This window comes from Eufriesea mexicana, unplaced genomic scaffold (assembly GCF_001483705.2).
Source record: "Eufriesea mexicana isolate 0111107269 unplaced genomic scaffold, ASM148370v2 scaffold2481, whole genome shotgun sequence".
Taxonomy (NCBI): Eukaryota; Metazoa; Arthropoda; class Insecta; order Hymenoptera; family Apidae; genus Eufriesea; species Eufriesea mexicana.
This window is the reverse complement of record NW_016910539.1, coordinates 236,454-253,745: the sequence shown is the minus strand read 5'-3', so window position 1 is coordinate 253,745 and position 17,292 is coordinate 236,454. Positions and strand designations below refer to the sequence as shown.

Genomic DNA, 17,292 nt, shown 5'->3' with positions numbered 1-17,292 from the left:
CGAAAGGCGTAAAGCATCGCGACGCAGCTTTATATCCCTCGCATCGGCGGACAACGACGACAGAGAGTCACGAAACTGCGAATAACTCGCGTACCAGACTTATTTGCCGGATAAAATAAGCGAGGTTCCGCGAGGCGTGTTACGAACGACGATAAAACGGAATTTGCGAGGGTGTACCTGTCGAACGAGCGGTTATTCACGGTAGGAAAGATTAAACGATCAACGCTGCAGCAACTCCTCCTGGAGCCGGTAATTTTTGTCGTTCGGCTCGGAAAAAAAGGGTTGCAAACTGAATCGAGATCGTTTTTGGTTAACGGCGCTATCGGGAGTTTGCTTACGGGCGAGATTTCTTTTTTGTTCTTTTTGCTTTGGCCCTTGCGATCGAACGGAATGTTTGGTTCGAGTTGAAGATAAATTTGCGCGGCGTGTTAATTAAAGGGGTTGAGCTGTTGGAAAAAGTTCGGTCGAACTGTGTAGCGGGTCAGTTTGTCAGGAAAGTTAGGGAAGATTAATAATTCACAAACAAAATGGGAGAAGCATGGTTTCGATGTGGTCGAGTGAGAATTGAAGTCGATAATGAGATAGTAAACGTGGTGTGATGTAATCGATTAGACAATTAGAGTTTAGGGTATGCGAATTAGAAGTGGAAGAAAATGAACGTGGTGTAATATAATTGATTAGAGAGTTAGAGTTGTTTGTAGATTTTATGAATTAGGAACAAAGTACGATAAAGTGTGCGATATGGTGTAATATAATTGATTAGAATTTATAGTCGAAACGAAATAAGATAAACATGGGGTGATATACAGACATAATAGACTTAAATCAAAATTCTTTAAAAAAAAAATAATATATGTACATATTGTATTTTTCTCAAAGCGTCCAAAGAGAAAATATTATACATACATCCAATTGGATATGAAAAGTGTGTTGATTAGAATAGGTATAATTAAAAAATATTACATGAATGATACATAAAAGTTCAAAGTTTCATTAAAAAGTTAGAAGTACCACGTACAAAGGAAAGGATAAGTGTGACTCATGAAACAGGACAGTAATAGATCGATGGTCAAAGTAATTGTTAGATATTAATACTCCATTCCATAATGTTCAATGCTCCTGTCGATATCAACAACGATAAAAGATTGAATTTATTACTCGACGAAGTTCATTTTGATTTCGTACCTCAATGAATCGATCATCAATCATCTTAATCTCAGCTTTAGATCATCAAGTTTAATGGAACTTTTGGGACATGTAGCAGATTTCTTCCTCTTTACAAATCGTCCTTATATAATGGAACATATTCTAAGTTTCCAAATTAGTAGCTTATGGAGTTTCTCTTGCGTGACTTTGCTTATTAAGCACCAAAATTATATTTGACGTCACTTTAAAACTATTTAACCACACGAGTTTAAATAGATGAAATAAAATTGAAATTACATACGAAATTTTATCTGCGATTTATACAATTGAAATTATTAAAATTATTTAGAAAGTGTTAAAATTATTTAGAAATTATTAAAATTATTTAGCATTTATGAAAATTGTAAAATTATTAATCTTAATGTTCTATTTAATATTAGCAATAAAGTGAAGAATAAACGTTTGAGAGGGATATACTTTTCGAAAAATAAAATAAAATAAATATAGTCGTAAAATATGAAAACATCGGGTAATATCAAAAATAAAATTCGACGATTTATCCATATTAAAATTCTAATTCTTTTCAAGATTAAAATTTTTCTACGAAGGAGTAAGTCCGTATTCACTGAAAGATCAGATCTTCTTGGAGTATCTCTAAATTAGATAACTCTGTAATATTAGAAGACTTAAATTGTAAAAATATTTTTCTTCCTGCACGTTGAATAGAAATTTTTGTGATTCTATTTCAGAGCAGCATCTGGTCTGATATTCTTCCTGGAGATTACCTGGGCCATCACGCTATTTGTGCAGATCTGCGTCAGGTATATATATATACACGTAATAAAATATACTTTTGTCAACTTTAATGCATGAAGAAATAGCAGATGTAAGATTATATTGTTACTAAAATCAAAAATTAAGAAATATATAACGGTGTGTTTTTTAGTATTTTAATTCGTCTATTAGTATCTATTATTTTTGTATTTTGTAGCTTGAAATATAATAATAATACATATATTGTATTCTTTAAATCATCTGTTTTTGGAATTTTGTATTGTTTCAACTTGAGTGGAACACCTTGTATACGCTACATATATACATACACTATACTTCATTACACTATGCACATATATTCATTACATATTTTTCGATTTATTATATCACGTTCCACGAATCCCACAAACCCATTACACCCTACAAATTCACCTTCCAACAAACCTAAACAACACATCCTCTAATCTCCTTATCCTCTATCATCTCCATAACAAATCAGCCAGTCCAGCTCAACATTTTTCCTAAAATACCTATCACGAAGAATTCTATACTCCCATTCGGAACGAGTCACACGTTGGCCCTTCCACCCACCCTTTCCCGTTCTCGCGTCCTCTCATTGTCAGTCGAGAATGCTTCCGCCGAATCTCATTGATTTTCTAATGCCATTCGAGATTCCAATAAACGCAAAAACGTCGACGAAATCGAGCAAACTATCTGCAAACGAGAATCGCGAAGACAGGGGTGGGGTAGCTGGAAGAAAAAGTGGAGGGATGATGAGGGTGGTTGAAAAGCAGACCGGTAATTACCGAGTCCGAACTTTGTCCCAATTTCCTCGCCGGTTCGATCGCGAGTTTGCTCGACGTGTAAAGAGTGGTCGAAGGAGATTCCGGGAAAATATGCAAGAACGCTATAGAGGGGTTGGATGATTGCGAGGCCAAGGATGGCGGGGTGGCCGGGTACCATCCATGGCAGAGAGAATACAGCAAAAGGCTGTGGAAATACAGCGATAGGAGTTCCCGAAGGAAGAGCGATTTTATTGGCGGATAGAACTTCCGACGATCTATCCCGACTCGACACCACTAGTTTCGGCGAGTTTATACCCTTGTCGAGGTTATCAAAAGGGACGAGGAGTGGTTCGAACGTTTCCGAACACGCGGCCATCTTATTACCGAGGATGGAACGAGATGCTTCTTCATTCCGCATACGAGGACAATTTTTCTTCTTCGTTCGTTTGTTCCTGCTTCGATAGCAGTCCTCGAACGACGAATGAAAGGGTGGCTCGCTTTGATCGACGAAATAATCGCCTATAATTATTTCAGCATGATTTTTCTTTTATTTTGTTTTGAATTCAGAAAGATGAGGAGGAAATGAACTTGTTTCCGACCGCGCTGCTGATTTTAATCTTGCGAGATGGTGAAATAATCGCATGTGATTATTCGGGGATGATTTTTATTTTATTTTGTACTGAAGAATTTCGAACTGAACAGGATGAAGAGAAAATGAACTTGTTTTTGGAACAAGCTGTTAATTTTAATTTTGTGAGATGGTGAAATAATGGCGTGTAATAATTTTGGGATGATTTTCCTTTCTCTTTATTTTGTTCCCTGGATATTACGTTGTTCAATACGAATTTAAATCTGTAATATCCATTGGATACTTCCTGTAAAATTTACTTTCCTGAAGATGAATCTGTAATCGATATTGCTCTATCACCCTCAGTTTCCATAAACGTGCGTTCTTCGAAAAATGCACGATTTATGGCCAAAATTACTCGCCTTTCTAGCCTCGAAAGTGTCATACATACGCATAATCCGAGTACCAAGATGACATACAATACATGGAATTGCTGAGTACACGATAGCACCTAGTCGGTACTTAAGAACGATTACGATTATCGCTAGAACAATTATGTTCTATTTGGTAAACGAGAGGGTAAAAGAATTGATATATTTGGCTCCAAGTTAGGTGGCTTACCTTTGAACGGATGGCGCGCACATGAAACTTAGTCTAGGAATCTATCTTACCATTATTTAGGTCTACTTAGATCTAACGCACGCATCCCGCGTCGTCCATTGATGTATTTCAAATGAAGTCTTGAGGAAACTTGAGAATCTTGAGAAATCTAAAAGCTAAAACAGAATATATTATTGTTAATATAAACCTGAAAGGAAACGGATTAGTACGAGGAAAGAAAACGAACGAATAGAAACCATGAAGGTTAACCAAGTGGAAGGAGCAAGCCACCGATGAGACAAAAACAAATCAACGATGAGACATAAACAAACCAATGACGAAACATTCGAATATTGTACAAAATATTCAAATGTTCGAATGAAAATGAATAGAAACGAAAAAATAAAATGTGGAAAGAAAAGAATAATTAAAACCCGAAAGAAAATAAATTAGGCCTGAAATATAAAAATTATTAACAATCCAACGATGAGATATAAACAATCTAACGACGAGACATAAACAATCTAACGATGGGGCATTCGAATATTATTACAAAATATTCGAATGATCAAATATAAATAAATATAAGCGAAAAATAAAATTTGAAATAAAAAAAAATAATTAAAACCTGAAAAAATAAAAAATAATTAATATCTGAAATAAAATAAAAATTAATACCTGAAAACAAAAAAAAAATTATTAGTAAATTGATTAATGGGGTGGGGTGAGGGTGGGGTAGCCATTCCCAACCTCACTTCGGACCCCCACCCCTCGCACACTATGAAAATTAGATGTTACTCTTCCAAAGTCGAACTGACAAATGAGTTTTGCACCGTCGCATCGCCCCTTATATAGCCGCTGATCGGCCGAACTCTCCACCCCAATCGGAAATTTTTGAACTTCGCGGATTTTATTAATTATTAATTTCTGGCTCTCGCAGCCAATAATTTATTAATTTTTTCACTTTTATTATAAATATACGTTGCGAGCAATTTGTTATTAATAATAAGTGTAATCATTTTTAAACTTTTCATAAATTATTTTTACATTTAATATACTTACGTTATAAGTTCAAGTAATAGCCAATAATTTATTAATGTTTTCTCCTTTATTATAAATTTACGTTGTGAACAATCTGTTATTAATAATAAATTTGATTATTATATACTATAACTGCACGTGCACTTCCATGGGATTTTCTATGACACATATAGGTATCAAAATATTTTTATTTCCTCTATATTTTTGGGTTGTCTTGTCATATGAAGACTTTCTTAAAAAAATGCAATAATATGCCTAGAACGCAATAAGCTCAGAGGCTTATTTTTAAATTCTAATAACCAATTATAGTTATTCAGAGGCCCAAATAATTATAATTATAGTCCTTAATAAATTCAGCATATTCTTACCTAACTTGTAAGACAACAATGAACCTCCTAACGTTCTTACATTTTAAATACTTCATTGAAGTAAAAAAAATCGTGATTTTTTAGAAACATTCAAAATTTTCTAAAACTGAGGGTAATAGAGCAATTTTGATTACAAATTCGTGTTCAGGAAAATAAACTGTACAAGAATCACCTAATGAATATTACAGACTTGAGAAGAAGTTAAAATTTGTTGGAGAGTGTTATGAAATATGTTAATATTATAGTAATTTTATTATTAATACGTGTAGTATTTTAAATATACATGTCACTATTACATAATATGGAAATAGTTTGCATCTTAGTATAAAGTTTTTAAAGTGAAAATAATATTATGAATTTTTTGTTAAAAACATCAGTCAACTTAAAATGAAGATATATGTAACAGAATTTGCTCGTTCCATGTTATAGTATTCCAATTCAGATAACATTAGATGAGTTGGTACAATGCCAATATTATCCGTATACATCGAATATCTACCGTAATAATTAACCATTATTCTCTGTTAATTTGTGGCCAAATGAAATGATAGAGACATTACAAAATAGGGTCTTATTATTTCTCATAAATGTTACTTGTTTAACATTTATTAAATTTCCTATCAATTTTAATTATTTAATTATTTATTACTTTTTAAATTATGTTTTTACTTCTTTCTCATTTATTTCTTATTAAATTGCAACCTAGGTTATATATTATTTATTAAATTACGATTTTATTTATTTATTGTTCATTAGGTTACAACTTGAGCTATTCATTAAATTACTTACTATTTTCATATATAATGTTACTTTCTAATTATAGCTATTTATTAATTAATTTGTTATACAATAGATAACATACATTACATACACGCAAAGTTTCATAATTTCTTGAATTTTTGAGTTGCCTATCTTTCCACACCAACTATCAAATTAACACACATTTACCTTATCTCACGTAGATAACGATAACGGCTCGTGTACATACGTATGTACATCACGCTTTAAAAGATGCGTCATCTCTAAAAAAAAATCGTATGCGAAACACTTGTAAACATACACGAAAGTCGTATCTAATTAATCGTTTTAACAGTTTTTAATGAGTTGTGTAATTGACAAATAAATCTTGCAAAACGGAGTATGCAACTGGTGAAAACGCGATAAATCGACTGTCAACTTTTGATAAACTTCTGACAGGGAATGAACAAATCGTTATTTATAAAAGTATCGTTAATCTCGTATAGGAATGGAATAAATCTCGGCAAAGTGTAATAAAATTCCCCAAGTCCATTTTCATTAATACTAATTTGAACAGTTCGCAAAAAAATTGCACCGGCTTGACTCTACCCGATAACAAACTTCGTTCGATTAAAACTCTAATAAAATTACTGCGAATCGATATGAATAAATCGCCTGCAATTTCAAACTCGCAACTTGGTTATTAGTGAAATTATGTAGGAATAAATACTCGCGAATAGTCCTTAATTGTTCAGTCACTGAAAAATGAGCAATTGTTGCGCATTAATTAACTTTTGTCACAATTAAATTATACGAAATGTTTCCTTGGATAATTTTGATCAAATAACGGGCAAGTATTCAATTAGAAGAAAAGAAAATGGAACTTGCCATTACGTAATTCTTAATCAAGATACACATTGCATATCATGTTATCACTCGAGATAAATTTCGTTCCACGTTTCACGAAAATACGAAATTATGTTTGTGAAATATGAAATGAAATATTTATTACGGTTTACTGTTTTGAGAAACTTATTGAAATCATTTATGTATGTCTTATTAAATACCCATAATTTAATTAAATTTCTATAAATATAAATAATGCAGTAAACTACATATATACTTACAAGCACATTTAAATTCTGCCTTTTACATATTTTCTTTTTCTGTTTCAAATCATTAGGAACATCCTTTGAGTTAAATCATGTTCATAAATTACACTACTCTATTCGCTTGTACAACCATTTTTATACACATTTTCACTATAATTTACTTTTTTAATACATCTTTGTTTTAAGTCGACAACACAATTTAATTAAAATTTATCTTTATTTTATATTATTTCATAATTATTACGCTAATTTACTCATTAGTACTACCGTGTTACATAGAGAAATTTTTAATGCTTATTTCTTTAACACTGTTATCGTCTACTGTATAGTTAATAATAAAATTTTGTCATAAATTGCCTGTTATTGAATTTATCATTTGAATTTATTCCGCATTGCAGAGATATCACATAAAGAACCTGAAATAAAATAAAATATTTCATACAAACGACACAAACTTCTGCTATCAACGTACAAAAAGGAAATGAAATATAATTTATATATTATAAATATGTAAATATTATTACTATATTAATAATTCAAGGAAAATTAGTTTCGTCCAATTTCAGTACGAATACAATAATCTGACACGTGTTATCAATATTTATGCGAACAATTCGACGATATTTGTCGCTCAATCATCTTACTATTATCCTATACTCCTTACAAATTCAATCATACCTATATTCCTTTAGTGATCAACCTACACACACGCGCACTCTCAAAGCAATTATATTTTTAAATTCGCACAAACAAAATTTCCCAGCCCACTTTTCATCGACACCCACACGTTTACACGTACACCAAGGCACATTTGCTATTACTTTCAATCGTACCACGAATTAAAACCGAACGAAGACACTTTCTCCAGAACTCCAGGGTGCAAACAATTCTCCCACACACATTTCATATTTTTGCACGAGAGATTGCTCCGTTTCGAGTTCCACCGCAAATTATATACTATCGCCCTATAAAGTTATAACGAAAATACGCGTGAATTACATTTTCTCTAATAAAACCCCGACGCTTTATCGCTGCGGACTTTATTGCTTTCATAAATCTAATTTGAAAAGACGCGGCTCTCGTCGAGAACGACACGCTGCTCGATAAAACCGTATACATATTTTGTTTCAGAAACGACGAGTCTCTTTGTTCATGCTGCTGGTCGGCTGTGCTGGCGATAACGAGGGGTTGGCGGAGGGCATTGTTTTATCTGCCGCTATCCTGTGTTTTGGCATGGAAACCGCACAGTCTTTGGTTGTCCTATGTCGCGGGTAACTTGGCAAACTGGATGTTTAAATATTTCCCTTATATCCTTGCTGCTCGGATCCCTTTAATCGGCCGAAACTACCAGCTTTAGCGTAATAGTCGTTGCCCCTTCCGTTTTTTATATTTCATTGGCCGTGGTGGTTGTAGGTTGTGTGGCTTGTGAATTCTGGATCATGCTTTAATCCTTTGCTGATGAGACGCGAAGGCACTGGTACATAGAATAGGTAATAAACGGTATGAAGGGACGGGGGAAGGAAATTCATTGAAAAGGGAAAGTATAGATGTCTTTAGAGTAAAGGGAAATGAATGGAAATAAGAATTGCGAGGATGTGGAAATAATTATAAATACTCTTGCATGTTAATACTAAAATAATGAAATAAAATAATAGATATCGTAAAATAAAATAATACAACTTATACAAGTTTCTTCTGGTGATGTGATATTGAATAAAAATTATTTTCGATAATATGAAATCGAATAAAAATAAATCATCGATAACAATTTTCAACAAGAATTTTAATCAGTAATATCCAATGAATAATTCTTGTAGAGTTTACTTTCGTGAAAACGAATCCGTAATCGCAATTTCTCTGTCATCCACAACTTTCAAAAATTGTGAATTATTCTAAAAACGCACGATTTTTGGCTAAAATCACGATAAATACTTTATAATATGGAAATAGTTTGCATCTTAGTATAAAGTTTTTAAAGTGAAAATAATATTATGAATTTTTTGTTAAAAACATCAGTCAACTTAAAATGAAGATATATGTAACAGAATTTGCTCGTTCCATGTTATAGTATTCCAATTCAGATAACATTAGATGAGTTGGTACAATGCCAATATTATCCGTATACATCGAATATCTACCGTAATAATTAACCATTATTCTCTGTTAATTTGTGGCCAAATGAAATGATAGAGACATTACAAAATAGGGTCTTATTATTTCTCATAAATGTTACTTGTTTAACATTTATTAAATTTCCTATCAATTTTAATTATTTAATTATTTATTACTTTTTAAATTATGTTTTTACTTCTTTCTCATTTATTTCTTATTAAATTGCAACCTAGGTTATATATTATTTATTAAATTACGATTTTATTTATTTATTGTTCATTAGGTTACAACTTGAGCTATTCATTAAATTACTTACTATTTTCATATATAATGTTACTTTCTAATTATAGCTATTTATTAATTAATTTGTTATACAATAGATAACATACATTACATACACGCAAAGTTTCATAATTTCTTGAATTTTTGAGTTGCCTATCTTTCCACACCAACTATCAAATTAACACACATTTACCTTATCTCACGTAGATAACGATAACGGCTCGTGTACATACGTATGTACATCACGCTTTAAAAGATGCGTCATCTCTAAAAAAAAATCGTATGCGAAACACTTGTAAACATACACGAAAGTCGTATCTAATTAATCGTTTTAACAGTTTTTAATGAGTTGTGTAATTGACAAATAAATCTTGCAAAACGGAGTATGCAACTGGTGAAAACGCGATAAATCGACTGTCAACTTTTGATAAACTTCTGACAGGGAATGAACAAATCGTTATTTATAAAAGTATCGTTAATCTCGTATAGGAATGGAATAAATCTCGGCAAAGTGTAATAAAATTCCCCAAGTCCATTTTCATTAATACTAATTTGAACAGTTCGCAAAAAAATTGCACCGGCTTGACTCTACCCGATAACAAACTTCGTTCGATTAAAACTCTAATAAAATTACTGCGAATCGATATGAATAAATCGCCTGCAATTTCAAACTCGCAACTTGGTTATTAGTGAAATTATGTAGGAATAAATACTCGCGAATAGTCCTTAATTGTTCAGTCACTGAAAAATGAGCAATTGTTGCGCATTAATTAACTTTTGTCACAATTAAATTATACGAAATGTTTCCTTGGATAATTTTGATCAAATAACGGGCAAGTATTCAATTAGAAGAAAAGAAAATGGAACTTGCCATTACGTAATTCTTAATCAAGATACACATTGCATATCATGTTATCACTCGAGATAAATTTCGTTCCACGTTTCACGAAAATACGAAATTATGTTTGTGAAATATGAAATGAAATATTTATTACGGTTTACTGTTTTGAGAAACTTATTGAAATCATTTATGTATGTCTTATTAAATACCCATAATTTAATTAAATTTCTATAAATATAAATAATGCAGTAAACTACATATATACTTACAAGCACATTTAAATTCTGCCTTTTACATATTTTCTTTTTCTGTTTCAAATCATTAGGAACATCCTTTGAGTTAAATCATGTTCATAAATTACACTACTCTATTCGCTTGTACAACCATTTTTATACACATTTTCACTATAATTTACTTTTTTAATACATCTTTGTTTTAAGTCGACAACACAATTTAATTAAAATTTATCTTTATTTTATATTATTTCATAATTATTACGCTAATTTACTCATTAGTACTACCGTGTTACATAGAGAAATTTTTAATGCTTATTTCTTTAACACTGTTATCGTCTACTGTATAGTTAATAATAAAATTTTGTCATAAATTGCCTGTTATTGAATTTATCATTTGAATTTATTCCGCATTGCAGAGATATCACATAAAGAACCTGAAATAAAATAAAATATTTCATACAAACGACACAAACTTCTGCTATCAACGTACAAAAAGGAAATGAAATATAATTTATATATTATAAATATGTAAATATTATTACTATATTAATAATTCAAGGAAAATTAGTTTCGTCCAATTTCAGTACGAATACAATAATCTGACACGTGTTATCAATATTTATGCGAACAATTCGACGATATTTGTCGCTCAATCATCTTACTATTATCCTATACTCCTTACAAATTCAATCATACCTATATTCCTTTAGTGATCAACCTACACACACGCGCACTCTCAAAGCAATTATATTTTTAAATTCGCACAAACAAAATTTCCCAGCCCACTTTTCATCGACACCCACACGTTTACACGTACACCAAGGCACATTTGCTATTACTTTCAATCGTACCACGAATTAAAACCGAACGAAGACACTTTCTCCAGAACTCCAGGGTGCAAACAATTCTCCCACACACATTTCATATTTTTGCACGAGAGATTGCTCCGTTTCGAGTTCCACCGCAAATTATATACTATCGCCCTATAAAGTTATAACGAAAATACGCGTGAATTACATTTTCTCTAATAAAACCCCGACGCTTTATCGCTGCGGACTTTATTGCTTTCATAAATCTAATTTGAAAAGACGCGGCTCTCGTCGAGAACGACACGCTGCTCGATAAAACCGTATACATATTTTGTTTCAGAAACGACGAGTCTCTTTGTTCATGCTGCTGGTCGGCTGTGCTGGCGATAACGAGGGGTTGGCGGAGGGCATTGTTTTATCTGCCGCTATCCTGTGTTTTGGCATGGAAACCGCACAGTCTTTGGTTGTCCTATGTCGCGGGTAACTTGGCAAACTGGATGTTTAAATATTTCCCTTATATCCTTGCTGCTCGGATCCCTTTAATCGGCCGAAACTACCAGCTTTAGCGTAATAGTCGTTGCCCCTTCCGTTTTTTATATTTCATTGGCCGTGGTGGTTGTAGGTTGTGTGGCTTGTGAATTCTGGATCATGCTTTAATCCTTTGCTGATGAGACGCGAAGGCACTGGTACATAGAATAGGTAATAAACGGTATGAAGGGACGGGGGAAGGAAATTCATTGAAAAGGGAAAGTATAGATGTCTTTAGAGTAAAGGGAAATGAATGGAAATAAGAATTGCGAGGATGTGGAAATAATTATAAATACTCTTGCATGTTAATACTAAAATAATGAAATAAAATAATAGATATCGTAAAATAAAATAATACAACTTATACAAGTTTCTTCTGGTGATGTGATATTGAATAAAAATTATTTTCGATAATATGAAATCGAATAAAAATAAATCATCGATAACAATTTTCAACAAGAATTTTAATCAGTAATATCCAATGAATAATTCTTGTAGAGTTTACTTTCGTGAAAACGAATCCGTAATCGCAATTTCTCTGTCATCCACAACTTTCAAAAATTGTGAATTATTCTAAAAACGCACGATTTTTGGCTAAAATCACGATAAATACTTACAAATGATAGAAGATTCATTTTCATCTTGAAAGTTGGCTGGGACTTTATTTTTTAACGACTATATTAAAATCATTCGTATTTATATATATATATATAATCTGTAGTGAAAATTAACAAATTACTCAATTTCTGAGATTAATTTATGAACTTTTATAGTCTCATCGCAAAGCTGAAACTCTGAGCAACATTCTTATTCTATTTTCGTAATAATTTGTTGTTAATTAGTGTGTTATTAATAATTATTTTATGGTGCGGGTAATTTGAAAACAACGCCCAGCATGAGTATTCGTAAAGATATTTAATTATGTTCAAAAGTAGAAGAAAAATATGATCAGAAGTCATATGAGAAGATGCGCAAGAACGTTGTGTTTATAATGAATGCATAAAAGTCATAAATTAATTGCATGAAAAATAGTTATTAATGAGAAACCATTGATATATACGGCAACATTTCAAACACGCCATGCAATAATTATTTTTAATCAATTGATTAAGAAGAAATTATTATCGAAAGTTATATGAGAAAGTTCGCCAAGGATCTGGCTTTACGATGCGATTATAAAAGTTCACAAATTCTTCACAGAAATTGAATAATTTTATGATTATACAAGTCAATCTTATTGTCGAATTATTATTCACTATCCTTTTCTATGGGTAGTGCAAATCGTTGATTGGTGTTAAGATAGCCAATAAGAAAGACTTGACATCAGCACCATCTATGATTTTTGACTTGAAGCTTTTCACGGTTTTTACACTCGGAGCGCCATCTATGACTTTCAACTGGAAACTTAAGGAAGTTGTCGGATACCTCCTAGATTATTCTGTGTTCCTATCACGTTTGTAAGCATTTGGTCCAAAATCATAGATGACACTAATCGAAACTGTAGAATCGAAAAAGACCTGACGCGTTGGGCGGGAGAAACAAAACAATAAAACGACATAAATAAGTATAAGACATTTTCCTCCCTTCTCCTTATTCTTTTAATAGCCCGAAGGACGTGAAATCATAGATGAAGACGAATGATTTTATTATTGGTAAAAAGAAAATGAAACTACGATGGTTATATGCTTAGATACTTTTTATTCACTTTAAAAGCTTCACATATAAACGTTAATTGTTAATGACAAAATAAACAATGACATATAGATATTAGAATATGAGTAGATGTCCATATCACGGACCGTTGCGAGAAAAAGGTATTTCGTAATACATATCGCGCAACAATTATCAGTTCAATGACCATATATACATGTAACGATAATTATTAACCTATACACACTACTGCAAGTAATTCTATTTAAATAAATGAGTTGTCCTAATAATTCTAGATATTGGTTTATCTTGCATCTCCTCGGTTTTCTCTCGTGCTAAACCTCATAAGGACTTCATTATTCCCTATTCATTTTCCTCTATATCTTTATCATCTTCAACATTGTCTATTTTATAATTTTCTACTTTCTACGGTTCCTTTTCTGTATCTCCCAATTTATTTATTATCCTTTCCTTCATTGATCTGAAAATATAAATATAAGGCAGTCAATAATAAGTCCTACTTTCTATAACATAGTTATAATGTAAACAATAAACTAACTCCTTCACTTCCTTTGTAATTCTAATTCTTCTTGAGTTTTTACTTCGTTGTCACTATCCCAATTGCCACTTCCTTCCTTTCCTTTTTCTATTTGCAAGTCCAGATGGTTCGACTGCTGGTTGTGAGCTTGATTTTGGATCAGTTAAATGATCATGAGCTGATTTGCCCTTATCGCGAAACATTTTATTTAGTAGCACAGATTCTTCTTCATCTTCCTCTGCTTCTTCACCAAATAATAAAAGATTGAAATCTCTGTAACAAAATTTTTCATTGCAAAGAATAATAATATCAGGGCTAAATTCTACAAACATATATGATTTTTACATTACTGCTGTTGTTTTAGTTTTTGAACTGTCCTTTACCTCTTCATTTTTCTGTACTATTATTCTTGGTGTAATATCAGAAAATGGATTATTCAATACCAGTTTTTATCAATCTTGCAGTATAAAGTATTCTATCATTCCACAAAAAGGAGTAAATATTATATTTACACTAATTCTTGATATATTTTCTTGTAAGCATTAGATTTACCTCATCCACAAGTGATTTTTCAAGTTTAAGCATGTTATATATAGTTTCTTCAGTAACTTCACCAAACATTGCATGTTTATTCTGCAAATCTAATGTAGAACCAAGAGTAAAGAAGAATTGGGAACCATTGTCATCTTCTCCAACATTAGCCATAGCAATTAAACCTCGACCACATACTCTATATTCAATTTATCTTTAACATTTATAACTATTACCAAGTGTTCATTCTCCATCTCTTCAATGGTCCTCTTATTTGCATATGGAAACTATACATCTGCCTCTGTTGATACATGTGCTGCCTCCTTTCTATTTCGTGATTCCAGATAATAAGCAATTCCTCTTCTCACTGCTTTCATTTGAACCACTCTCTTTTCTTTATATACATCAGTATCATCAATCTGAAATATAACATATTAGTGCTGGTCAACAACATTTCTCTATGTAAGAGCTTAGATTTAATTTTCTACATTTATCATTTAGCAACATTTACACTCTATATTCAATTAATATTTAACTTTTATAACTATTACCAAGTGTTCATTCTCCACCTCTACAATGGTCCTCTTATTTGCATATGGAAACCATACATCTGTCTCTGTTGATACATGTGCTGCCTCCTATTTCGTGATTCCAGATAATAAGCAATTCCTCTCTTCACTGCTTTCATTCGAACTTTTCTCTTTTCTTTATATACCGCAGCTCAAGCATTCTGAAATTTGACACATTAGTGTTGATTAATGACTTTCACCACTAATGTTAATATTCATTCAGTACAGGAATACAACATACCTTTTAATCTCACTGTATTCTCTATATCTTGTTGTTATAACAGACCATCATTTAAATTAATTTTAATCCCTTTTGTCTTCCAACGCAATCTCCGTGTTTTAAATCTTCATTTCGCCATCAAATATTTCTTTCTTGTATGTCATATGGCTAGTCAACCTGAAATTCAATAGACATATCATACCATACATACTTGTATTACTGCTTCAATATTTTCTTCCCATAAAAGATAATCATTGGTATCTAATGGCTCTACGCTGGTGATATTGCATGCGTCCAATATTTTTCTCTTGTTGCATGTGCCCCTTTACTTCAACAGAATAATGTCATTTTACAACTAGGCTCTGCTATCACTAATAAAAGGTATAAAAACAATGGTTTATATCTTACACTATTTAATTACAACTAAAGGTTATGATAATACAAACACTTACATTCTTCTACGTGATGCAGACGCAGCTCCATGCACACAACAATGCATCCCACGTTTCTTTGCAATCTTTTTCTTCTTTCGCATGCACTCTTCTCCTCACTCGAAGAAAAATTAGCAAATTACTGAATTTCTGTGATTAATTTGCGAACTTTTATAATTGAGTTGAAAAGACGTACCTTTGCAGACTTGTGTCAAGTAAAGAAACGAATACTGATTGTCCAATTAAAACTCCTGTTTCGGTTGAACTTGTTGAAGAACATAGAAAACTTTATGGGATTCTTAAATGAATAAAAAGAACGGAAGAGAATGTGATTAGTTATTTTTGTCGTTCAATTGCTTTGTTTATTTCGTCCATCACGTCACGTGGTTTTAAGCGCTCTCCTGGCGCCATCTGTGCTCATCTTTCTAATAAATCAATTCGGCAATGGAAAATTAACAAACTACTCAATTCCTGCGACTAATTTATGAACTTTTATAATCGCATCGTAAAGCCAGATCCTTGGCGAACTTTCTCATATAACTTTCGATAATAATTTCTTCTTAATCAATTGATTAAAAATAATTATTGCATGACATGTTTGAAATGTTGCCGCATATATCAATGGTTTCTCATTAATAACTATTTTTCATGCAATTAATTTATGACTTTTATGCATTCATTATAAAAACAACGTTTTTGCGCATCTTCTCATATAACTTTTGATCATATTTTTCTTCTAGTTTTGAACATAATTAAATATTTTTCTAAATAATTATTCTCGGCGTTGTTTTCAAATTTCCCGCGCCATCAAACATTATTAATGACACACTAATTAGAAACAAATTATGTACAAAAGTAACATAGGAATGTTGCTCAGAGTTTCAGCTTTGCGATAAGGCTATAAAAGTTCATAAATTAATCACAGAAATTGGGTAATTCGTTAATTTTCACTGACGAGTCCATTCTATCCTCTTCTAACCGCGTTCTGTCCTTGTTTATCACGTGTCGAGGTTAGACGACCTCCTTGCTTATTCTATGTTCCTATCACTTTTCTGATCATGTGGTCCAAATTCATAGATGGCGTTGATCGAAGTCGCAGAACTAAAAACCACGTGACGCGTTGGGCGGGAGAAACAAAACAATAAAACGACAGAAATAAGTATAACACATTTTCCTTTAATCTTTTTATTCTCTTAACATCCTTATACGGCTTTTTACATCTTTTTAACAAATTTTAACCACTGTGTGGTTTAGTTAGACAATCAGTATTCGTTTCTTTGGCCGGCACATGACATATTAGCAAGTTCTTAGTTCACTACATCTCGTATATAATAACATGTTTCTATGTAAGAGCTTAGATTAAATTTTCTCCATTAGCAAGTTTTATCGCATTCAAGCTGTTATATAACACAC

The 17,292-nt window shown here is 31.9% G+C and overlaps 1 protein-coding gene across 1 annotated transcript in view; it reads left to right on the top strand.

The window, feature by feature from the left end:
- LOC108550029 (uncharacterized) overlaps positions 1–17,292 on the top strand; it is an 83,173-nt gene that overhangs the window by 54,019 nt on the left and 11,862 nt on the right. Inside the window, exons 3-4 of the mRNA XM_017903623.1 lie at positions 1,896–1,967; positions 8,264–8,403. Of these exons, the coding sequence (XP_017759112.1) occupies positions 1,896–1,967; positions 8,264–8,403 (212 nt within the window). The remainder of the gene's footprint in view (positions 1–1,895; positions 1,968–8,263; positions 8,404–17,292) is intronic.